General features: G+C 37.9%; 1 protein-coding gene across 2 annotated transcripts in view; it reads right to left on the reverse strand.

Moving 5' to 3' along the window:
* slc39a11 (solute carrier family 39, member 11) overlaps nt 1-25,329 on the reverse strand; it is a 167,587-nt gene that overhangs the window by 3,629 nt on the left and 138,629 nt on the right. For both annotated transcript variants that reach the window (XM_026177301.1, XM_026177300.1), the window contains exon 6: nt 14,263-14,430. In XM_026177301.1, coding sequence (XP_026033086.1) covers nt 14,263-14,430 — 168 coding nt within the window. The remainder of the gene's footprint in view (nt 1-14,262; nt 14,431-25,329) is intronic.

The raw sequence follows: 25,329 nt of genomic DNA on the forward strand, positions 1-25,329 counted from the left end.
TGCCAGATGTTTTCCTTCTCACTGTCACCAAAGTGTTTGCTCATAGGGGGTCATATGATTGTTGGGTTTTTCTCTGTATGTGTTATTGAAGGGTCTACTTTACAATATAAAGCACCTTGAGGTGACTGTTGTTGTGATTTGGTGCTGTATAAATAAAACTGAATTGAATTGAAGTATGACTGAGCTCCAGGAGGCCCAAATTACCTCATGTTCTAATAAATACGCTTTTCTTTTACAGTCCACGGTAACATTTATATTTAATTTTTTTTGTGTGCAAAACTCTTGAGTCACTTCTCATTTCTGTATATTTTGTTAGGAAAATGGGAAGCGCGTCATGTACTGAAACAAACACATGGAAATACAGAATATAAGCCAGAATTGTACATATTTAGGAGTGAAATCAATATTGTATGCTTTTGAATTAAAACTTTCTTGGATTTGCTGCTTTTTTCGTCGCTTTCAGATGCATTCACACTGCTTAACAGTTAGGCGCTAATCCAGACTGCATCGTGTTCATTATGCATTTCTCTAGCTTTACAGCACTGCAGTGTTTTTTTAAATTCTTCATCAGCTAAAATGAGCCGTCAATGCTTTCCGCTAGATTGCTGGTGAAAAATACTTTCCTTTAATTTTAACCTAACCCCCCCCCCCGCCTGGCTAAAAGCCAGAAATCCTGACCAAGCCTCCGCTCCGTTTTACAGACAACTGTAGGCACTCACTGCATGTCTCTCTCGACGTCCTCCTTAAATATTGACCGCCATTTAAACCAAGAATTGACATTTGACTCCATAAAACCTGTTGCCGCTGATTTTCACTCCAGTTCTCGTGTCATCTGTCAAACCCCATATTCAACCCGATTTCATTCTTTAAGTGCATCTTAAAGACGACAGACGTTCAGTCATTGAGACCATTTCTGATGATGATAATGAGTGATGGTGATCAACTGAAGAGCCAGGTGTATCACTCAGGTCCTGTCAGCTGAATTGATTTCCTCTGACGTCAGATACTGTTCTACCGATAATCATCAACTCAGCCACATTTTATTATGTTCTCTATTTGTCAAGTTGTTAAAGATTTTTTAAGGACACACTGCATACAATGAAACATAACACATTTTCAGCTCTTTGGGGATCACCTCTTTGCTGCCAAAATACTGTTTGATGTTTGTCAGACTGTGTTTGCGAGTTGTCTGTCATTCGAGTTAGGCAAGTTTTTTTTAATGTTCAGCTGATTCATAGGTCAGTGTTAAGTGGCTTAAAAACCAGGACTGAAAATGAGTGAGAAAAACTCTCAAAAGCCTGGAGAACTGGCGCTCAAGACACAACACAGGGTACTTCTAGTAATTTGTCCTGTTGTAGAAACAATCTTGAAAGAACATAGTTTTCTGATCTTCCCTTGGTAATTTCAAAGGGTTTAAAACACTTTTTCTTCTAAAAGTATTTCACCTCTTGTATACAAAAACAAGTAGAATGTGAATAAGAGAGATAAATGAAGCAACAAGAAGATAAACTAAAGAGGGGAAAGCTAACACAGAGGCCAAAAAAAGTAACAGGATGTTTTTCTAGGAACCAGGTGTCCCTGCAAAACAGACTTCTCCAGCTGAGGTACCACTTCATCACAATCTAACACCTGTTATTACCTCTCATAACAACACAGACTAGTTCTTATCAACCTCCCGCTGCCTCATTACAGGCAGACACAGTGTAGTGACATTATGGGGAAAAAACCACCCTTTGGGTACGCTGTGGGTCTGCTTCACTTAATCCTCGGAAACAGTCTGAAATGCTGAAGGGCCAGTAAAAAATCTGGCACTGAAAAACCTTCAACTGTGTTTGAATAAAACATAAGCTGTGAGAGTTTCACATTTTGGAGCTGCTTGTGCAAGGCTAGAGGCACACTAGAAGTTTTCAAAATGAGCTGCTTTAAATACTAAGGAAATTACATCAGCTACTTGGATAACACCTAAATAATCAGGATGAGTTTCAGCATTGACACTGATTATTTGCCAGACTTTTATCTGCTCTTTTGAATGAAGAATTAGTTTTCTGACAACAGCTGCTGACCTCTCGTCCTGCTTCACAGCTGAAGAGTCCACTGGGCTGGAAGCTTTTCTTCCAAAGCACAGTCCAGAGCTAGCAGGGGAGTGGTAAACACTCACACACCTGTCAGGTTTTATCCCTGAGCCCTATGTTTTACTGTCTTTGCTTGCATCTTGTGGCATTTAAATGCATACCTTGTGGATTGTTAAAATACTGTGGAGGAGAAAAAAAATTCTTGTACCTTCCTGACGTCCTCCACAAATCAAGTCTTAGAAGAAAGGCTGAGTAGGAATAAACTGCACTGTTTTATTTTATTGAGTTTTTTATTTATTCTTCATTGAAATCTTTTGCCGTGCACAGAAAACAATAGGTCACCAACCTCGATTACCATGGAAATTGTGAATCATATGCTATGGCCTTTACAGTCACCATTCTGTGTCAGCTCACACTCTCCACCACTGCCATCGAACACTAAAGGAGGGAATATTTTCTGGAAACACGGCGTTCCTCCCCTCAGTTTAAATTCAGAGAACAGAGTTTTAAATGGAGAAACTATGAGAACGAGCAGTCAAACTGTTCATACAGACAATTTCTCACTCTATGGTGTTACAATCATACTGCTGAAAAACAGTTAAACAAGGAACCTGGACAAAGGCCATAAAGTCACAATATGTTCTTACTGTGCCACAGAGCTTTTGTTAAAAACCAAACCATTACTATGCTCGTTTCCACCTCCATAATTTTATCACTGGACTCTGTTAGAGTGGCTTTGAGTGATCCACAGTTTAATATGACTCCTATTTATCTCTTACTGGCCCTTGGTTCAGCCTTTCGGTTTCCTGCCTCTTTCCTTTAAAGATGCCAACTCTCATTTTAAAAAACCCCAACGTGTCTGCTTTACTTCAATCATTTTTTGAAGTTAATTGGTGACAGAAAAAACGAATTACATTTAAAAAAAGAATAGAAAAAAAATTAAAATGTATTTACATTTTCAAGAAATAATATTATATTTCGAATATATTATTTTTGTTTTTTGCTTTGTTCTTTTAGAATATAATTGAAGAGGTTTTCTAGTGCAGTGAAATTTAGATAAGGGTACGCTTACATACGTTTACTATGATTACACAAACACTATGTAGGAGTAGGTAATGAATAATGGGGGTATTAAATAACTGGATATGTATAACTTGAGCTTATTACATAACATTATACTACAGTATATTTCTCACTATGTAGGCAGCTCATTCTCTTTCTCATGACAGCACTTCCTTTAGAGACACATTCTGGGTTTAACTTTAAAGAAAGGTGGACGTGAAATGTAAAAATTGGGTCAAATAAAATCAATAAAATGCTATTTATTGCCAATACAAAGGCAGAAGAGTTTTAACCATGGCTTTAAAGATAAGACTTTTTTCATGAAAGTTTGACCTTATTTGACTTTGAAGGAGAGGTCAGAGGTCAAAAGTAATGTGATGTTTAGAATCCTCATATATCATTTCCTAAATGCCTCAATGTTGTCAATACAAACGATGGCAGTAAGAAACATAGCGTCAAATAGCTTTGTGTGGCATTATCAGGTTGACCTTCAGATCAATCTATGGACCTCTAAGGAGAGGTCAGAGGTCAAACGTAACATGATATTTTACATTTTTATGTGTTTGTTTTCTATATGTCAAAAGTACTCACCACATTCAAGCATGATCATTTCTGAGGCTTTTTGTTAAATACTGACCAATAAATCATTACGCTGACCTTAAATATCTTGGTTTCTTGGCTCTCTGCTGATATATCCTTTCTCTTCCTGCTGGAAGTTGGAAATAAACATCCCAGAGTCTCATTCCCTCTCACCCACTGCATTTACACAGATGTGTGTGGAAAGCCATTATGTGCAGCTATGATACATTTGTGCCACACAGTTAGCTTCTTTGTGAGTGGACAGATAGGTGCGAGTCCAATGTTGACTCATTCTGTTCCTTTCTTTAAAAATGTCAAATGTGGCTTCTATATTTGGTTCTAATGGCTCTAAAGATCATTTTCTAGGTGATTTAGTCATTGTGTGCGGTCCGGTTCACTGGAACAGTCTTACCCACATCTGCTTCTCTACTGCTTATTCTTTTCCCTTTCCTGTTGATCTCATGGTAGACCTGACTACAGTGACTTGCTACCCATTTTGCAATACAAAGTGCAGTTTAATTATTCACTTTTAATTCAAGAAATTGATTAAATAGATGTTTTGGACATGGGGTTATACTTTAGGATCACTTATTTGTGTCATCTGATAGCTAAAATTAGTGACTTTAACCTCCTAGGACCTGGTGTCCACATATATGGACATCACATTTTGGGTTGCCTAGACCACAATGCTAAACTTTGCTCTACAAGGACCTGATATCCCACTTACGAGGACATTATACTGCCACTGTTTTATCGAAATTTAAAACGAATGTCTTCATATGTGGATATCAGGCTCTTGTAGAGCAAAATCAGATAAAAAGATAATTCTTTGTTTTTACATTCATCAGGTCCCAGTCAGCACAAATTGCAAAGAGAAATTTAAAATGCATGCCATGAAAGAGTTCGGGTCTCAGGAGGTTAAACCTGATTGGCTGTCCTTTCTAAACAGAAGGTTTTAAGACCAAGCTGGTTGGACACATGTTTACTGTGAGAAAGTGATCTGAAGCCTTAGATTTTAGCTTATGGGGCTAATCGTTCATATGCTAAACTATTTAAAACATTGTAGTATTGTATACATAAGACATATTATACATAAAATAAGGTGCTGTATATTAACATAATATGTAACATAATATGAAAAACTTTAACAGCTTAAACAAACTTCAGTAGAGAACTTTAAAAACTGGACGAGATTGTTAATGTAGCTAGGGTAGCTAGAGCAGCGGTCCCCAACCTTTTTCGAGCCACGGACCGGTTTAATGTCAGACAATATTTTCACGGACCGGAAATAAATACAACAAAATAAAATAAAGGACCAAGAAAAAAACTGTGGTATTTTGTAAATATAATAATAAACCCAAATTCACTGTGTAATTGTGTAACTTTATTAGCAGCGTCCTCCTGAAATGCACCAACAACATTGACAGTAACATCCTCCTCTCTGCCCCTTAATGCTCTCTGGTCACTATGGTAACGTGTAAATATTTCTTTCAAAGTAAGACACACAAAAAAACAAATATAAAGTACATGAAAATATATAATAAAAAAACCCTGAAAACCATAAATTTCACACCCGAGTCTCAACTATCGTGGCCCGGTACCAAACGACTCACAGACCGGTACCGGTCCGTGGCCCAGGGGTTGGGGTTGCAGTTGTGTATGTTTGTGTGTGTCTGCATTGGCTCAGCAACCAGCTCTATCCAATTCCTACCTAATGTTTTATGCTCTTTTAAGCGACTGTGACAATACTGCTGCTGACAGGCCATTGTCACAGCAGCCGCTTCCTTTCATTGCACCTTCATTTAATCTCCACTCCTCACCCACGGACACACTACTTTTCCCACTGTGCTATTTTTTTTTTTTACATTATTTCCCGGTGAGAAGTTTATTCCAATGACATCAAAGTCAAGCTGCGTCTTTTTTTTTTTCTTTCAATCCTCGCCTTTACACGAACAACAAAGCGACATTTCAAATTTGCTATATCCTGCTGCATCACAAAATGCAAACTGCTTGATGAAAACCATGATTTAGTACCTTGTAATACTTAGCATCAAAAGACACACAATTGGTGGCAACTTTTGTATTTAAAGTGACTCCAAAGGCCTGGAAGAAACTAGACAAACAGCGGCCTTGATGAAAGTTCTGTTGTAAAATGCACTGAACTTTAAACGATTGTGCATAACAAATTCCCACATAGTGCCTGAGGGTCTGTATTTACCTCAAACAGGTTTAGAAAGACTATGTTTGAACAAACATTAGTCATCAGCTACTCTCTTCTGATTAGCTTCTTTTTGTTTTTCACTGAATCAGCATATAAACTCAAAACTGCCTCAACTGTTGCTTTGCTAATTTAGGGAGCATGCACATTAACATAGCACTCATTGAATCAGTCTAACATGAGAGCTCTGAGTAACCTTTCTTTCATTTCCTTTTGCTTGGCTGTTCTTTTAATATTAAGTGTCACTCAAACTTAATTGAACATTTTAAAATATAAAAACCTTAAACCAGCACAAACGGTGCAGTCTTTCCCTTTTCTTTTGGCGAGTTACTAAAGTTAACAAAATGTGGAAGTGACTGGAAAAACAGTTACTCATAGCAGCCCATTTATGTGTGAAATGACAGCTGTGCTGATGGAAATACTGAATCTATCATGTGAGAAATTACAGTACAGGCCAACAAAGCATCTTATCTGACATAATCAACAACTAATCTGTTTACAATTACCCATGATGCACACAAGCAGCAAATCCTTATGCCACAGAAACTTACTATACCAAGAGATGCTTAAAAGTGGCTTTATTTCTTTTTTAAATGATAAATGAATCCTTCAAAAAATTTTGAACCGATTTTATGTTAGCCAATCAGTTAGTCTGGATCTAGATTATAGAGAAAAAAGTAATACAATGTACATACATCCATAATTTATGTCTTTAGAAGAATGCCAACAAATCCTGGATAAATACTGTATATTTACTGTAATTATGGATAATTAATGGATAATTACTGGGCAGACAGAGGAAATCCCAGACCTATGTTTTGATATATATATGTTTTTTTAATTTTGGAAATTTGCATGCTGTGATTATTATTGATTACAGGGACAGCTTATGGCTGTTGAGGCTCTTTATCTCCATTAGTAAAAATGTACTAAAAGCAACATAAGAGTTAACCTTATAGGGAATGTAATCATCCATCCATTCTCTTCCACTTCTCCCGCTGTCTTAGAGCGAGAGGCAGGGTACACCCTGGACAGGTCGCCAGTCTGTCGCAGGGCAAAGACATAGACAACCACTCACATTCACACCTATGGGCAATTTAGAGTTTCCATTTAACGTATCCCCACTAACTGCATGTCATTGGACTGTGGGAGGAAGCTGGAGTACCTGGAGAGAACCCACACAAACACAGTGAGAACATGCAAACTCCACCCAGAAAGACCCCGGCAAGATGGTGGAATTGAACTCAGGACCTTCTTCCTGTGACGCAAGAGTGCTAACCACCGTTAGCACTTAATCCAATTTTCTTTTCCTGGTTGACATTTTTTCCTAACCCAGCTGCTAGTACTAGCAATCAGTGAGCTCCATCCATCACACTAACAGGGAGGAACGCTAATGGTGGCAAGAAAAGGTGGCCATACGTCTCCGACTCAGCCTCTGCTGCGTCTTCAGAGCCTCTTTGAAGATCAGTACACTCCATTTTGCAGCTGCTGTTTGTGTTATTCAAGGAAAGGTTCACGCCGCATACTGATAGCCTCCCTTCCTACAGGTAAAGACGGGCATCAACATGAAAAATAAGTACATTTTTTGCACCGTTGAGAAAGGCACTCAGTGAAAAGCAGATTTTTTTCCACATAAAATGTGACAAATTACTGCTCAGTATTAGAGTTTTATGTAAAATAGTTTTCTTTCATCAGTCTGAATCAAATGATGAGGTTATTATAGCGCAAAGCCTTCAGTGTTTGTAGTCGATGTTAAATTGCATGATTAGTTGGTGAAGAAGCACTTCAAAGAAGCAAACAGGTCCCTCTTATTGCAATTTAGGACTGCAAAATTACCCATAACACCAGTGGGCCTTTTAAACAGGATAAACACTGCTAGTTTATTAAAAATAATAATAAGAATAAAAAAATCTTAAAAGGAGCAAAGTACATATTGCTAGTTTTATGTGCTCTTTCTTTGATGTTATTAATAAAAAAGGTACTTTTGGCTTCTTTGTTGTAACAAAGTGTTTGTATCTATCCCTGGACTCAAACCAGCAACCTTCTTGTGGACCGTCACATAATTTTTCCAGTGCAGTAAATACTCCACAGCACACTGGTTCCTAATTTTGTGTCTTATGAACCATTTAAGAAACAATCATTTCACACAGAGTTCAACTGGTGACATTATTGTTACAAATAGACAAATAGAAATCAATCAAGCCTGAAGCAGAAAATCATCCAAGCAAGTGAGCTCATTCTTATTAATTACACACTTTAATTTGAGCAAATCATTGCTTGCCCACATCTCAGCGTTCAGCTCACAATTCTATTCTATGTTTCCACATTTTCATATATAAGAACTCTCAAACACAGGACGAGCACAAGGAAGTCACCTGAGACCTTTGGTAACAGGCTGTTATAACCACAGTAAAGAGGTGAAGTAACATTATTTGAGAATTTCTGCTGTGTTTTTATATAAAACTCTCATTTTCAAATCCTTTCAAATCCAAGGTAAGCAATTTTAACATTTAATAGTTAGAGTGGATATCTCATCAAAGGGCAAATATGCATGGACTTTTGAATTATAGTTTATTTATAATTCTGTTGAGGACTTCCAAGACATTAATGTTTTAACTGTGATGAAAGAAATGTATTTTAATAAACCTGTCAGCTCTGCTGTATGATTCCCCAAAGTTGATTTTAAAAAAGCATGTAGCACTGATTGACACTCAGTGCATTTTTACTTTCACTTTAAATATAGATAAAAGAGAGAATATAAATTATTTGATTTACTATTGCTGCCCTACATTTAAAAGAAATAAGCGTTCATTCAAGACACGAAACCACTGACAAATATCTAAACCGATCTGAGTTTTTCCTCAAATACACTTTCAGACTGCAAATGTTCTAATGTTCAAATTCATGTCTGTTCGCTAAACAATTAATATTGTGTCACTTTAAAAATGAAGCAGCAATCTGACAGCAGTTTAATACATAATAGTAAAACCACTAAAGTCAATTTTTCATGTGTCTGCATTACTTATAGATAACATGGAGATACTCACTCAACAAGTTAGAAAGTAAAATCAACTTGCATATTCATCACATGCTCTTTTTTTATGTCTCATCCATCCAGAAAGTTGCAATTATGGTAGCCTACTTAGTGAGTTTATTTGCTATGATGTCTCAACCAATATCAGCAAACATGGAAACTGTTTTTGTACTTTGTACTGCCGTTATAATTATAATTTTAAATGTTATATTTGGAAAGTAGTTTGAAAGAAGAACCTAATCTAACATTTGCCTCTATATTGTCAACTCCCGAAGAAGCAGTAAACCTGAAATCAGTGGCACATGTCACATGACCATATATCTATACGTATATTGAGAGAGATACATTATTTAAAAATGAAAAAAAATAAATAAAGGGCAGGGATAGCTCCATGGGTAGAGTGGTGGCCCCATGATCGGAAGGTCAGGGGTTTGAATCCACTGAACGGCTGAGGTAGCCCTGAGCAAGGTACCGTCCCTACACAGTGCCCATGGGGACTAACACATACACATTACTATTTCAATCTATGTGGATAAAGGTCTTTCTGAAATTTAATATTAGTGGTAGTGTTAGCATTACTAACCAGGAACTGGATCTCTCAAAATAAGAAAAAATGTTTTCTCTAATGATTTTTTCCTTTTTCTTTTTTTTTTTTGCTTTAAAACAGACAAACTTATACTGAAATATAAACATGTGAAATACAGTTGGAGATTTACACCACCGGTCAAAATGTTAAAATGCCCCAATTTTTCCAGTTATTTAATGCAATTCAAGTTGTTCCCCCAAACTGCTCCCCCTCAAAAAAAAAATCTGAATTATACAAAAAGGCTTTTTTCAGGGACCGGTAGTGTAAATAAAAATCACTGTTGCGTAAGCTAATTTGAAATGAAGAGTCTAAACACGAGCATGAGCTATTTTGTTTTACAAGCTGTATTCTTTTTGTATTTAGTTTTTGCGTTTTGAGTTCAGTTTGTGGCAAAATAGTTCAGCTCTGGAAGCTTAAAAAGTGCTACGATTACTGGCACTTTATTGTACCCCGCAAGCACCTCACATTCCTCTTCAGCAATGTCACAAGTCAATTAAAATAATAAAGTAAATATGGCCTCTGCTTTTATGAGAAAAACAAAAGGGAATGAGTGCTGGGAGTTAAGATTATTTATGCTGACAACACAAAATTCACAAGCAGATTATAAACAAACAGCAGTTAATTAATAACTGAATTAACTATTACTTAGTTAATTCAGTTACCGACCCTGCTGTTAATTACTTTACCATTCTTTTCTTTTTAAGTATGAACCTTATCTTGACTTAAGTTTTTACATAGTGGCTGATGGGTGGGGGGGGGGGGGACAAAAGGCACACATTTACCGCCGTTTCTCTCTGATGTATGACTGACAGGTTATTAACTTAATTAACTTATTGGACTTGACAAAACTGTGACTTGTTGACCTCTGAGTAGTGTTTAATAGTGCAAGGCCTCTTGCAGAGCAAACCTGTCTATTTGACTGATTTATTTTTTTTCATCATTAATATTCCAACAACTTATTTGAAGCGAGAAAGAAAATCAATATGTACATTCAATGAGCGTTCCGGCTGACGCACTACAAAACAGCCTGAGCTGGGAAACAGGCTTTTGTGTAATGAGCTTTAAAAAAAAAGCTGCATTGTTGGTATTCTGTGGAGCTCAGCAGCAGGTGGGTGAATTGTAAATTCAGAGTGACTATACATACATGGTTTACTGCTACACCTCGTGTAACATTTACAGCTTGCTGGCATCCCTAAACGACTCTCCTGCTCTCTGACACAGACAGACATGCACACTTTATATTGATCATCACATGGTTGTTGTTTAAATGAGTGTCTGATGTATGAACTATTCTTATTTTTTATTTGTATTGATGCACAGTTCACACCACAAACAGACAACCATGAGTTTGGTCTGACAAGGCTGCTGAGTAGTGCATTCACTTCATCTTCTTATGTCTGTGGAGTTTCTTCTGCTACCTCGCAAACAATGGTCTCTACTTCAATACAAAGAGCTGGAAGGGGGGGAACAGTGATTCCACCTTTAGGACAAACACAATTAAGTGTTTTGCCAGTGAACGCATTAATCAATTCTTAGGCAGTGACAGTAATGTCTCAATACGAGCTAGAGTAGCAACACAAGTGTATTGAAGTGATATTATCAATCACAAGAGCCATGATTTGCTTTCCTTTTCATTCATTGACATTTTAGTTTTTTGGGTAAGTTAATATAACAACAAAGGGGCCAATAAATTGTACAGCAGTGCATCCTACACCAACTGTTTATTATTCAGTTTAGATGCCGATAGATAAATGAATAAGTGTTATATTGACACAAATGGACCGGGTGCCTCTTCCAAAGTTTACTTACACATGTTCAGAGTGCAACACGTGAGTGGACTGTTAAATCATGTCTGTAAATAGGGATTGTTGGCTCAGTGGACGTGGACTAGCGATTTTTTCTTCTTGATCGAATGTAAAGTATAAACTTTAAATATTTAGCAGAGTTCCTAACAATCGATGCTGAGGTCGTTACAAAAAAGAAAAAACAATACAAAAATGAATACATCAGTGTACTGCACATTATTCTAGCTTTTGTAAAAAGTAATGTAGTTTGTTACTTAATTACCCACTGGTGAAAATATTTCATTACACTACTCCCTATACTACTGTCATGTTACTCCGTTACGTGAACTGAAATGCACTGTCACAATGCTACCACTTACGAGGTTACAGTCACACACACACCAACACAAATCCCTATACTAAAGAAGGAACACAACATCTTTCTGTTATGCATGAACACAAAACCATAAAGCAAATTTGAGAACAAAACACTTCATAGTTACCAGAGCCATTCTAGAAACATTTGCAGGTAGAAATGGAGGCTGCGGTGTTACAGGCCTGACTGCTTGTCATTGTTACTCAATACAGTAACATAAAGTACTAACGAGTTATTCAATGATCTTCAGCATTGCCTGTTGAAGATCAAATCAAATCAAATCAAAATTTATTTATATAGCACATATTAAAACAACAGTGTTGACCATAGTGCTTCACAGTCAATAAAAACATGAGACAGTTAAAACAAACAATAAAAGAGGACAACAAACAATAGGTAACAACGCAACAAGCTAAAACAGCCAACTAGACAGAATCAAAAGCCAAAGTAAAAAAATAAGTTTTAAGACGTAATTTAAAAGACTGGATAGACTCAGCAGTTATTCCAGAGTCTGGGTGCCACGGATGCAAAGGCCCGGTCGCCTCTCGACTTCATTCGAGTCCTAGGTTGTGCTAGGAGCCTGTGGTTGGACGATCTAAGTGCCCTGTTGGGATTGTATGAATGGAGTAAATCAGAAAGATAACTGGGCGCTAAATTATTCAAAATATTAAAAGTGAACAAAAGAATTTTAAAATCTATACGATATTTAACAGGGAGCCAATGTAATTTGGCTAAAATTGGAGTTATGTGTTCATGAATTCTCGTACCTGTTAAAAGACGCGCAGCTGCATTTTGAATTAACTGGAGCCGGCAAAGAGAGGAGTGTTGGAGGCCCGAGTAGAGGGAGTTACAGTAGTCCAAGCTGGATGTAATAAATGCGTGGATAAGCTTTTCAAGGTCCTTTAAAGGAAGGAACGGCTTTGCTTTGGAAATCTGACCAGGTTCTGGTTAGCATACACTCAGCTTTAACATCACCCTGGATTCTTTGCTAGCTTTGTATTTAACACAGAGCTGCATGTAAAAAAAAGATGTTAGCAGCACAGTACAATTACTTTTCAAAGTTTACATTTTCTAGTGTCAGAAGAAAAAGGCACATTTGATGTTTGCTTTTTGTTTTTGTTTTTTTCTTTCTGTCCAATCATCTGACAGATAAATGAAAAAACTTTATAGTGCAGGTAACATGATTGTATATAATGACTGCATTTATTCCAGTAATTCATTATATTACTGTATTAGCTAAAAATGTCATGTGATTACGTTAATCCACTGTGGATGATCACAGTATTGGACAATGATTAATTGTGCTGATAAAGTTTACCACTTAGATTAGCATGCTGCTATATAGTAATTATTTAGTCATGACCCAAACAACTGAAGAACTTTTCAGTCACTGGCTACACTTAAAAAAAGGCTCAATGGTGCCACTAATACAACAACCAGTGAAGCTGGACTATATGCTGCCATATGCTACTACTAGCAGGCTAATACCATGATACATTAGTATCTTTGTATCATGTCGCCTAAAATTCAAAGTTGGCATGAATGCGACGATCAAGATGTTTCAAATTAAACAGCATTGTTTTTCAACCATCCCGGTGGCATTACAAGTGAAGTCTTCTGAAAGCACGCCAAAATATCCATATCCAATAACTATTTATTTATTTCAGTCTTTACTAAACTGGTGGACTGTTGAAACAACCAAATAATATCGTTGCCATACTGAAAAGTCCAAGTTAAATCAAACTGCCAAATGAATTTTAGACAAAGTTTTCAAGCTGTGTTGACAGCAAGGTCAAGAGCAACATGAACCCAAATTTATTACTGCCCTTAACGATCGTTTATCATTAGCATCATTAGCGGGTGCTTAGTCAGCCCTGTAAAAGTTCTGTGGTGCAACTATTGCTCATGATTTGGGAAAACATTTCATCATCATAATAAAATATTTTTTCATCACTTAGAGTCAACAAGAAAACCTGAGCAGAAGCTTCTAGGTGCTGCGCTGCCTGTTACAGAAAGCTTTGCTTCCAGGTCACAGCTGATGTTGTTCACATACATATTCCTGCAGGCACATATTCATTCAGGAACTCAAACCAGAGCCACAAAAATTACTGTAACAGTCACTCAATGAAAAGCAAAGATTGTATTCTGGGTATTCAATTAAGTTCCAGATCTTAAACAATGTATTGGATGCACAGTTGTAGCAAAAAGAGAAAAACAGACATAGTGCTGGCACGAACTGATAAAGAAGAAGACTGCTTATTTTAATTCAAATTAACACCCCTAGAAAAGAAATAACCGATACATAGTCGTCGTCTTTGTTGTGGAGGGAAAAAAATAACCGTTTTGCAGATATAAACCACAATAAAGGCGAAGAGTATTTATCAGTGAGTGCAGGCATTCAGTCTGTTTACATTGATGGAAGGTTATAGCTAAAATGTGTTTTTGCCCCACAACAAAGAAAAACACTCTTGATCATTAAAAAAGAAGCCGTATTGTTTGAATTCAATTTACGTTCCTAAGCAAAACTTCATGTCCTGTGGTTTGTACTCACCCGGGATGTTGTGGATAGTGATGGCTAGGATGAGGAGAAGAACTCGCCGCCAGCTGCTGCCTCTCTGTTCAGCCACTTCCTGTTGTTTACTTCCTGTTTCATGTCCATCCGAGTTGCTCGAAGGAAGTCCTTTCCTTCTCTGGTAGACGTCTCCATTCTCAATTTTATCTGTTTAACAGAGGATAACAAACATTAGACAGCACTTCTTTTTCACCACTCAAAGTACTTTCACACTGCAGGCCACATCCACCCATTAACACAGGATTCATTTGAATTCTATGTGTTTACTGCAAAGCCCTTTAATTACCAGAAACAGATGGACTGATTGGTTTTCAGCCGAGGGTCTAACTACCAACCTCCAGATTGGTGCACCTCCCGAGCCAGAGCTGAACCCAATAGAATTTGGTGGAATTGCAATTATTAAAAGTTTAGCACATAAATAAATAAAAAACTCAGAAGAACTCAAAGAATCCCTTTTTTAAGAAACACCGACATGCACACTGGGATTACAATCTTTCAACCTGCCTACAAGTGTTGCTTCCAAACATGGCTGGGAGACTTGTTTAAGTACTTTTTGACCGCAGGCTGGCTTTAATTGCTTGGTGGATTGCCCCACAGCGCCAGACACCCTTCTCTTTGACTGTGGCTATTCTTGTGACTTTTCCTGAAACAAAAAACTTTGAGGAAACCTTGTCCAGCAATCAGCAAGGCGTGAGGACGTGTAAAAGTAGGAAGGGAGGGTTTCCTCATTAACATTCGGCTTCTTCATTGTTCCCTCTTATTTTTCATTATTCATCCATTTCATAGTGGCAGGGTCGACCGCAGCCCTCATCCTTCCTGATATGGCTTAAATGATACTCCTAATTATGGCATATGGCAGCAGATTTTAACCCTATCTTTGACTACGATCATAAAGAATAGGTAGGGTTGGTAGAGAAGGATTGGGAGTCAGCATTCACAGCTCTTTCTTGATTTCAGTCACACGTTGAAGCCTTGTTTATATAACACTCAGATGGTCGCGTGGATTTACAACAAATCTGCTGTAGAGTTGATCCTTGATTGCAATAGAACAAAGGTGTCAAGAGGTGCATCCTATAAAGACACTCAGAACTACATTAATCAGGCTAATTAAGGTCTTTGAAATGCCAATCAGCGCTTATGTGAGTCTGAATGTCAACGTTTCAAACACAGAATCCTTATAATTGTGACTCACGTGAACATGCACTTAGTTTTCTGTTATTCAACGAAAACTTGCGGTGATGCACGACACATAGGAAGCAATTACCCACAAGATCAAAGGACAACTTAAATGACAAATGGGTTTATTACAGAGAAGATCATCTGCCTTGGCTGGCTGCTTCAAGCCTGATTAGCACGTCAGTCACCAAATTTGTATTTACAGGCTGACAGATGAAAAGTAAAACTTTCATTAAAAGAAAAATGCTCAGGATTTGTCGCATATCAGTCCAATTACCAGCAATACAACATCTGTCAGTGTCATAAACCAAAGTTAATGGCCCAAGACAATTTAATTTGCACAAAACTCCTGATGAAGGTTACGCAGACGGAGCAAATTACATTATGTTGTTATAAAAAAACCAAAATAAGCCCAAAATGGACAGACGCCATCAAACAGCTGAAAAATGTTGGGTACAGCATGAACATAATGATGATTAGCTGACTAAATGGTGCAATGCTTTTAATATTTTATAGGTTTCCAATCAAAGGAGACTGTCTAGAAGCAGAGGCGCTGTAGATGCACTAGGAATGGTTTAAATTACCAAAACCCCTCCCTGCTCTTCTCGTGAAATGCCATGAGAGATGCCCTCGAGTGGATAATTCAGTTTGCAGTGTTTAGTCTCAGCCGCCCTCCCCATCCCTGCATCGGTCTCTTTTTTTTTTCACCTACATTGCTGAACACAAGCAATTGACCTCTATTAATGTGTTCCAAGTGTCTTGTTCTTACTATGTAGGGGGCTGTAAATTGCAATTATTGGTGAGTAAAGGTCAAACAATCTGGACTTTAGCTTGCAGTGCACTCTCTGTAACAACCTCAGCCAAGCAGAAGGGAAATTCGCTGTGTATTTCTCACCCATTTAACTTCCCAAACTATTTGACTACTGGAAATTTTCATGATTTAAAAAAAAAAACATTTTTTAGCTGAACACAAATACCCAAATATGCACAAGTGCCACAAGATAATTGTCTTAATAAAGATAATCTTCTCTTCTACTCTAAATGTTATGATTCAATACATATATGTATATTAGACAGGGTGTATACTCTGAAAGTTTCTACTCAAGTCTTTTTTCTTTTTCTGCTCCTTGTTAAACACAACTATGTCTGGTTTGTTGGCCAGAAGCTGCTTCTCTCAATCGCATCTATAAAAAAATAACTCAAATACCAAAAATCCACTTTGGACACTAAATAAGCCATTTCTAGTTTTGTCCTTAGTTGAGATACTTCCTTGATGTGTGTGGCCAAACTTTTGACTGTGTGTGTATTTAATTAATTAAACTTCACACAAAAAGAAAGATATGAGTAAACCTATTAGGGTTGGTAGTGGCGAACATGAATGAATACATGGTTACGGATGTGACTGGCATTCGAACCCCTAAATTTGCTAGTAGCTGCTTTCATCAGCCCTCTGATTGCCATTCATGGCCTTGATACTGATAGGGCTCACTGTCTTTAATAAAATATTTAACCAGAACCTATTCTGACCAACATAATCACTCTTTGTATCAGTCTTTTAGCTCATTTGGTCTACCAAAGAAGAAACCATGAAATGACCCTTTGTACGTTCAATAGGGATCCTGTCAGATTGTACCCTTTTAAAATTTAGCTATTTACAGTTTGAGACAGAGTTAAAAAAAAAGAAAAAAAGAATGAGGCAGGTGGAAGAATACATCGTGGATAAATATCTCTCAAGGTTACTTGCTAACTAAGGGCATAAAGGTGCCTGGTGACTGAGAGTATGCAGATATACTTTTCATCAGTATTCCCTTAGAAAGGACTGTTCTCCACAAGGACACACACGTTGACCTGCCATTATTGGACTTGAATGAAGTGAAAATAAAAAGACTCGCTGCTCCACAGAAATGCCTGCTGTCCTAGTAAAAACAAAACAAAAAAAAACACCAACCAACCACGAAATGCAGTTTATTTTGTGAACATTTCACTTTTTCAAGATTGTACACAAAAAGCCTGTAGCAGCAGAGGCAGTTGTTTCCTGAAGGCCAAAACTTTGAATACTATTGCAGCCACAAAAGGATTCATAAAGAAAGCAAATACAGCACTGAAAATCTGACCTGATTATAGCCATAGTAAACGAATGTTCAGTCATCATTACAGATGTTGTAAAAGTCTATAAATCATCACAGTTTTTAGACTTGTTGCTTGCACAGCTAACAAGTAGACAGGGGGCGCCATTTTTGCATGATGATGCTAAAGAAACTTTCACGCCTGATTTGAACTGTGAAGCAAATTTGTCATTCCGCCTTAAATCCATCAAGCCTTCTTCATGAACATCTCCGATTTCCAAAAACATTTATGGTAGGAAACTTTGAACATAATAATGGCTGCTATAAAATCTCCATATACCATACTGATATCCATCCATCCTCTTCCACTTATCCTTATCAGGATAAGTGGAAGGGCTGGATACACAATACACAGCTAAAATTTCACAGCACTGATTCTATATGTTCAAACTGTACCATAAAGGTTTTTGCCAAGTTGGAGATAGTGAAGCAGGAAATGTTCTAAAAATTGGCTGTTTAGCCACCAGTGCTGTCCATCAGCCTCCTATTGCTGCAAATGTATGTACTCCATCGTATAAATGTGAAAATCCTCGGTGAGTTACTTCTCGAGTTACCACATTCACAAGATTTTCAGAAAACTTGAGCAAGATTCAAACTCATCCAAGATTTTTGGTAGATGCACACCTATGATACCACAGATGTTACGGTATCCGTTTGAAAATTTCACGTCACCTTGTTCTCGTGTTCACAAAAGTTGGGTGTCCAAACTGTCTGCCCACGTGCCTGCTACCCCGTGTGGTGACAACAACAGCATCATAAAACAACACAATAATAAAAATTAGATAGTACTTATCGATGCTATACATCTGCAAATACTGACATTTATATAAACAGCTAGGGCTAGAAAGGAAAAACCTCCTTCTCTCCCGTGGAGTCCCAGAAAGTAATACAATATTCCAGGAATGTTACGTTTTGGGTCTCCTGTTTGTCATTCAGGCAGCAGATCTGAGACTACTTGGCTTGGGCACATGTTGTGTGACAGAATCCTGAGACTGAGAAAAAAAAGAGAGACTACACGGTTTGTCACAGTTTTCATCCGGAGGTAGGAAGAGTTGCCTCCTGTTGCTGTAGCAGCAGATGAGTCAGGACGTGACGGTGCCACAGCCTCATCTGCTGCTCCATGCCAAGTTAATGAAGAGTGTGGGTCTTCAAGGAGCAAGCTGGGTTAGCTAAGTGGCTTTCAAAGATTTTGGTCACACCCGTTATGGCAACAAGTATTTCTGAGGCGCAACTTAGCACAGCATAACATGTCACTGTAGTCAAGTCATTCCAAAACATATCTGCTGTTCTCATCATTCGAGGACAGGAGGGGAGACGGGAGAGAGGATGACTGAGATGAGAAAACAAAAACAGCTGTTTGGAGAGGTGAGGGAGAGGAGCGTATCAGATCGATAAGATACACAATTTGACAGCAACTGTTTGTCAAATCTGTGGCATTTCAAAAGAAGCCTCAATTTGCAGAAGTGAACAAAGCACCGGCACCTCACATTGAAGGTCTTAGTTTTTCCTCGGGGGTTTTGATCTTGCTGCTGGAAATAAAAAGCTGAATGAACGCTCACTTTCTTTCTCTCTCTCTCGCTCTATTTATGATTCATTTTTGTGAAAAGCAGCTGACACACCTGATTGAAACCTTTTTTTGTATAGTGCAGCGTCTCACATCTTATAACAATTTTACTCTGAAATAACCTGAAAATGGTACAGTGATCAGTGGAAATAATCTTCGAGCGCGACACAGAGAATCAAATTAAAAGAAACGCAATGACAGCCAATCAAAATAACAACACATTGTAAGAGGCACAAAAGAAAACTGACAACACAATTGGGCAGGTTAACACAGGGCCTGAGAGGTCTTCATTATGGCAGTGAGCAGCCTCTCATGCTGTCTGAATATCAGTCCATAATGGTTTGCTTTAGCCATCGGCTGTTCTTTACTTCTCACTCGGACACGCCACACATTTGCACTACCGAATAACACTTTTGGCCTTTTCGGGATGTATCTGCTAACACTGCGAAAACTATATAGTTCATTTACTTGCTTGCTTGATAAACTGTCACAAGAGAAGCAATGATGTGCATTGCAAGTATCTAGAGGAAACCCTCCATACTAATTTAAATATTGCTCATTGTTGCTCAAGTCACTGGCCTGTAACACCTCTTACAACATATCCAGGATATCGTCTGATTCATCTTCACATAAAATCAACCATCATGAAAGGTGGTCACATAAACATGACTATAGTACAACCAACCACTGTGATAATGCCTTGCTGCTGCGTGTCACTGTGTGTAACAGGAAAGATGCTGGATAGCATTACTGTGCTTTTACTTATACAAATGATGCCGAAAGATGCATCAGCACTGCTGCCCCTTCATTAAGATACAAGAAGATCTAACTTTAATTAGAAGTCTATGTAGTGTGGATGAAATTACAATTGCCTTGTTCATTAAGAAGCAACACCAGCAAAGTTTTGTGGTATAAGAGCAAGTAACAAATATAAAAGCATATGCTAATTAAAATCTGTTAGTAATCTTGTAAATCTTATATATGGTCAGCGAGTACAAGGCCCTGTTTTAGGATTATATTATATCATATGCTTCCATGCTTTCATTGTGCTTCCAGAACAATGAAAGGGATTTAAAATTGCTTGCAAAACAGATTGGAACACACTCCAATCTGACACACTGGGCAGTTTTGAAAAATGTGAATCAGCACATAGATTTTGAACTCTATTTTCATTGGTTTTATAGCTTTGGGCTACTGTTAAATACATTACAGACATTATAAAGAAGTAGAGATATAGACAGAAAAGATAAACAATGAAATGAGAGTTCCTAATTTCCAACTATCAACTACAGAAATGTTTTTTTTTTAATTTTACACTGGCTTCAAATGTTTATTTTTTAAATGCCATTATCTGTAAATTAACAAAATGTTTCTGTTTTATAACTACAAAACTTTCTGGACCATGCACTACCTTTGTACATTTGTAGCACATTGTAGCAAACACATTTATTTCATATGATTTAAGCTCAGATTGTTACAATTACTACAGCAGCATTTCTTTATCATGTAGAAAAAGAAATGTGCCATTGACATTGCATGTTTTCTTGCATTTTTTAATTGTGTAGTTAAACTTCTTTACACTGATGGAACTGGGCGTTTCCCTGGTCCGGCCCACTTAAGATCAAAGTGCGATATAAAATGAGTTTGATATAGACTCTCTTTTAGGGTCTTCCAAGAATGATGACTCTATTTTCCACAACACTTATTGGACAGTATGGGGTGATTTCAAATGTGTTCATCTACAATCTTGAAGGTAACCTACTCTGGTGGAGCAAGAGAAACAGCTTTGTGGGTTTAACTTGACCTCACAGTTTTCTCACAAAGACCGTAAATCCTGCTTCATAGTGTATTTTATAGAGCGCGTCCACAATGAAGCTCTCCCTCCAGGGAACAAACTGTAAACCCTTTGAGAAACATCCTGAATTAAGCAATGTTTCAACTAGAGATGGCACGATACCACTTTTTTATGTCCGATACCGATATCATAAATTTGGATATCTGCCGATACCGATATGAATCCGATATAGTGTTTTTTAATCAACAAAACTGTTTTTTAAATATCTTGCTGCATTTTGCAAGTCTGCAAGTTCATACTCAAGTTTAAAACAACAACTACACTAAAGCTATTCTGTTATACCTGTATACAAAAAAAATATTTCATAGTTCAGCAATACTGATCAATCTAATAAACTTAGACCTACACCATCCTCCCTATTCTGGTATTTTAAAGAGTACTTAGCGTAAATATTAAGCAACCTAACTAATAGGGTTCCAACTCCCAGCAACAACAAAAATAAATAAATAAAAAATAGGGAACCACCCCTCACGCTCCACCTCATGATGCTTAATCGACGTAATCAACCTTAATTTGATGCAGTGTGAAAAAAAAATGCACAGAAATCAATTATTTTTCAAGAAATATTAAATAGATTCAACATCTTTCTTCAACAAAATTGCAGACTGCACAGATGGTACCTTCCCAAAGGAAAAAGTACTATAGCTTACTAGGGTATATATTAGACTTAATAGTCACTATATACAGTAATTGACTTCTATTCATTTTACATCAAATTAAAACTTTGTGTGTCAGATAATTATTTATTAAAAGCTAGACATTTTAAATGAGAATAAGAAAGAAAAGTATGTCTTTGTGCCCCCTTTTCCCTGTTCATGCCCTATCGGCCCCCCTGGCTAAACTTTGCTAGATCCGCCCCTGCACAGTTACCAGCGTCAGCTACGTAGAAAAAGATCCTTGAGTAGAAAGTAATATTAAATAAATTCTAACAACAGCTGATCAAGCTTAAATGTGCTGCTGTTGTTCAGCCGCTGGTTTCCTCTTTCTGGTGCAAAGTGGGCCAAAAGCAAACAAGAGAGACGGACTCGCGACAGAAAAGCCGATCAGCTGATCATTTAAGCAGTTTCAGGATTGAAGTAGCAGCAGGAGAGCGAGAGGCAGTCACTTGTTAAGCTTAACGCAGGAATGCTTTACAAACATTCAGAGATGGACTTACACACTTGCTTTACTTCTCTCGGGGATAACTTTGTCGGAGATGAAATGCCGGGTTGCTAGCGAAGCTCCACATGCTATCCAGACCACAGGTCCCGCATGCCACAGCCGCTCTATCACGTGATGCATACTGCTCCGACGTGCTAACGTTCTGAGGTGAGTTACGGCGTGTTGTAAGTTTTGTGAGGTGCTTTCGTGATATTTAATGGATCGGATTACATTTTTTATTTTTCTCCGATATCCGATCCAGTAATTTAGGTCAGTATCGGACCGATACCGATACGTAATATCGGATCGGTCCATCTCTAGTTTCAACCACAGGAGAAAGAGTCTGATTTTCATTTCAGGTCAATGGTAACACATGACATACACATTCAGGCGACCACTTTGCAGTGGTTCAAGTAATGTGGTGTTTGTCTCTAAGTGCAAACATAGGTGGAAATGTGTATTATTTTAATCCACTGGTGCTTAAGCTCTTATGGAGAAGGTCACTTGAGGAGGTTAACAAATGCACTGCACACATTTTATACATCTGACGTTGTGCTGATGATTGAAGTGCTTTTTATTTGGATTTCTTGTTTATAAAGTTCGTCCTTGGCTCCATCTGAAGGCCTTTTTTAATGACCAGTCTCTTGACACTTTCTTCACTATTTGGTTACACTTGCTGGTTTGGTATTTTGATGATAGTGCTGCTTTGAAATGTGTTTTCCTCCAGTTTTTATGGAGGTTATGTCCACAGAAGGCACACAGGCTTCTTTGAGATTAATTAACTTTTCTACTTTTCCTTTGGTCTGCTTCTGTGGATTTCTTTTGCAGTTAAAGTTAAACTTGTAAAAATGTATCAAAAGCCACAAACAATAATGTTTAAAGGGCTGTATGAGATTTAGCTGTTCTGTGTAAGTTGCATATGACAATGAAATCCATTTACTTCCCAGGCTAAAGCTTGTAGAAACAACTGGTGATTCATGGACGAGAAGCCAACGTGAAAGAAAATGTTAACAGGTACCACTCTTTATTTTCCCTGTAACACAATGAGTAAAGTGTGTGTGTGTTTTACATATACAGTGCTGTGCAAAGGTTTTAGGCAGGTGTGAAAAAATGCTGTATAGATATCACTGAGTAAAAGAAAGACAAAGAAACAGCAGGAGGACAAACCGGCCAGAAACATAGAGGTCAGGTCAGGTTAGCTAGTTGTGTGGAAAGCACGCTTCATTTCTCTTAGTGAAACGTCACAGATGAGTTGTTTTGTGTTAAGAATTTTCTGAGATGTGGATCTTTCTGTGGCATGTATTTTTTTTTAAATTTGGTTTATTTTGTTATTTTTTTCCTCAGTCTTTGTCAGATAGTCTACGTACCTTGAGTCATTTCCCAGCCCCCTGTGCTACTCTCACTGCTTTATAGTCCCCTGTCTATTTATGCTTTCTGTTGTTGGTCTTTCATGCATTTTTCATATATAGACTGTTAAGCTTCTTGGCCTTTTGCTTTTGTAAAATCAGCATCTTCAATAAAATATGTGTTGAGTTTTGCACCAAGTCAGTGTCTCTGTTTGGGTTTCTCTTATCTATAACACAAGCTAACAGGTCTCACACAGGTCTCTGACAACCTTCCATTAGTGAGACAGCAGACTAAATTATTGGCATTACTAACTCCAATGTAAATACTGATATTAACACACAAAGACATACAGTATACACATATGACATACACTAGAAAACAGAATATCCTACAAATTGTGATTATTATTATTTAGATGCAGTAATGCATTAATTAGCACATATTCATCTTTCCTCTCTCTCTCTCTCACACACACACACACGCTGTGACTCGGTCTCTTCATCCTGCAACGTGGCAATCAGATTCTGATTCAGATTTGCGTCGTCCTCTATGCAGTATCTACAAATAGCTATGTTGTCCTTGTGGTTAAAGGGCTTAAGCTGAATAGTGTGAAGCCAGACTCTGTCCATGTGCATACATGAAAAGCCAGAAACTGGAAGAGCAGCAGCTGCGCATCACACTCCAGAGCCAGTTACAACACAGAGAAGATTAAATCAGGGTGAAGCAGCATGATAGGTGGAGTTGGGGTGCAGGAGGGTGACAAAGTAGCTTGCAGAATTGCAACAACTTGGGGCAAATTAAAACAAATATAGACTCCAATCTGGCGCAGTAGATAGATTTGGTAAATACAGTGGCTTGATACATGATTCCAAACATTTTTTACAAATAAATAACTGCAAAGTGGGGTGTGCATAATTATTCAGCCCCCTGAGTCAATACTTTGTAGAACCACCTTTTGCTGCAATTACAGCTGCCAGTCTTTTAGGGAATGTCTCTACCAGCTTTGCACATCTAGAGACTGAAATTCTTGCCCATTCTTCTTTGCAAAACAGCTCCAGCTCAGTCAGATTAGATGGACAGTGTTTGTGAACAGCAGTTTTCAGATCTTTTTATGTTTAGGGTCGTTGTCCTGCTGGAAGGTGAACCTCCGCCCCAGTCTCAAGTCTTTTGCAGAATCCAAGAGGTTTTCTTCCAAGATCGCCCTGTATTTGGCTCCATCCATCTTCCCATCAACTCTGACCAGCTTCCCTGTCCCTGCTGAAGAGAAGCACCCCCAGAGCATGATGCTGCCACCACCATATCTGACAGTGGGGACGGTGTGTTCAGAGTGATGTGCAGTGTTAGTTTTCCACACATAGCGTTTTGCATTTTGGTCTCATCTGACCAGAGCAGCTTCTTCCACATGTTTGCTGTGTCCCCACATGGCTTGTGGCAAACTGCAAACGGGACTTCTTCTGGTTTTCTGTTAACAATGCCTTTCTTCTTGCCACTCTTCCATAAAGGCCAACTTTGTGCAGTGCACGACTAATAGTTGTCCTATGGACAGATTCCCTCACCTGAGCTGTAGATCTCTGCAGCTCGTCCAGAGTCACCATGGGCCTCTTGGCTGCATTTCTGATCAGCGCCCTCCTTGTTCGGCCTGTGAGTTTAGGTGGACGGCCTTGTCTTTGTACACTGAAAAAAAGGGACTGGCCATCTCTTGGATTTATATAAGCATCTTGCATGTATTTAACACAATTACCTCATGTTTTAAAGATAAATGTAACTATATAGTGTAAAAACTACATGATATGCAGAAAGGGTGTATTAAATTGTTCATATCATGTTCAGGTGAAGTA

This window comes from Astatotilapia calliptera, chromosome 8, assembly GCF_900246225.1.
Source record: "Astatotilapia calliptera chromosome 8, fAstCal1.2, whole genome shotgun sequence".
NCBI lineage: Eukaryota > Metazoa > Chordata > Actinopteri > Cichliformes > Cichlidae > Astatotilapia > Astatotilapia calliptera.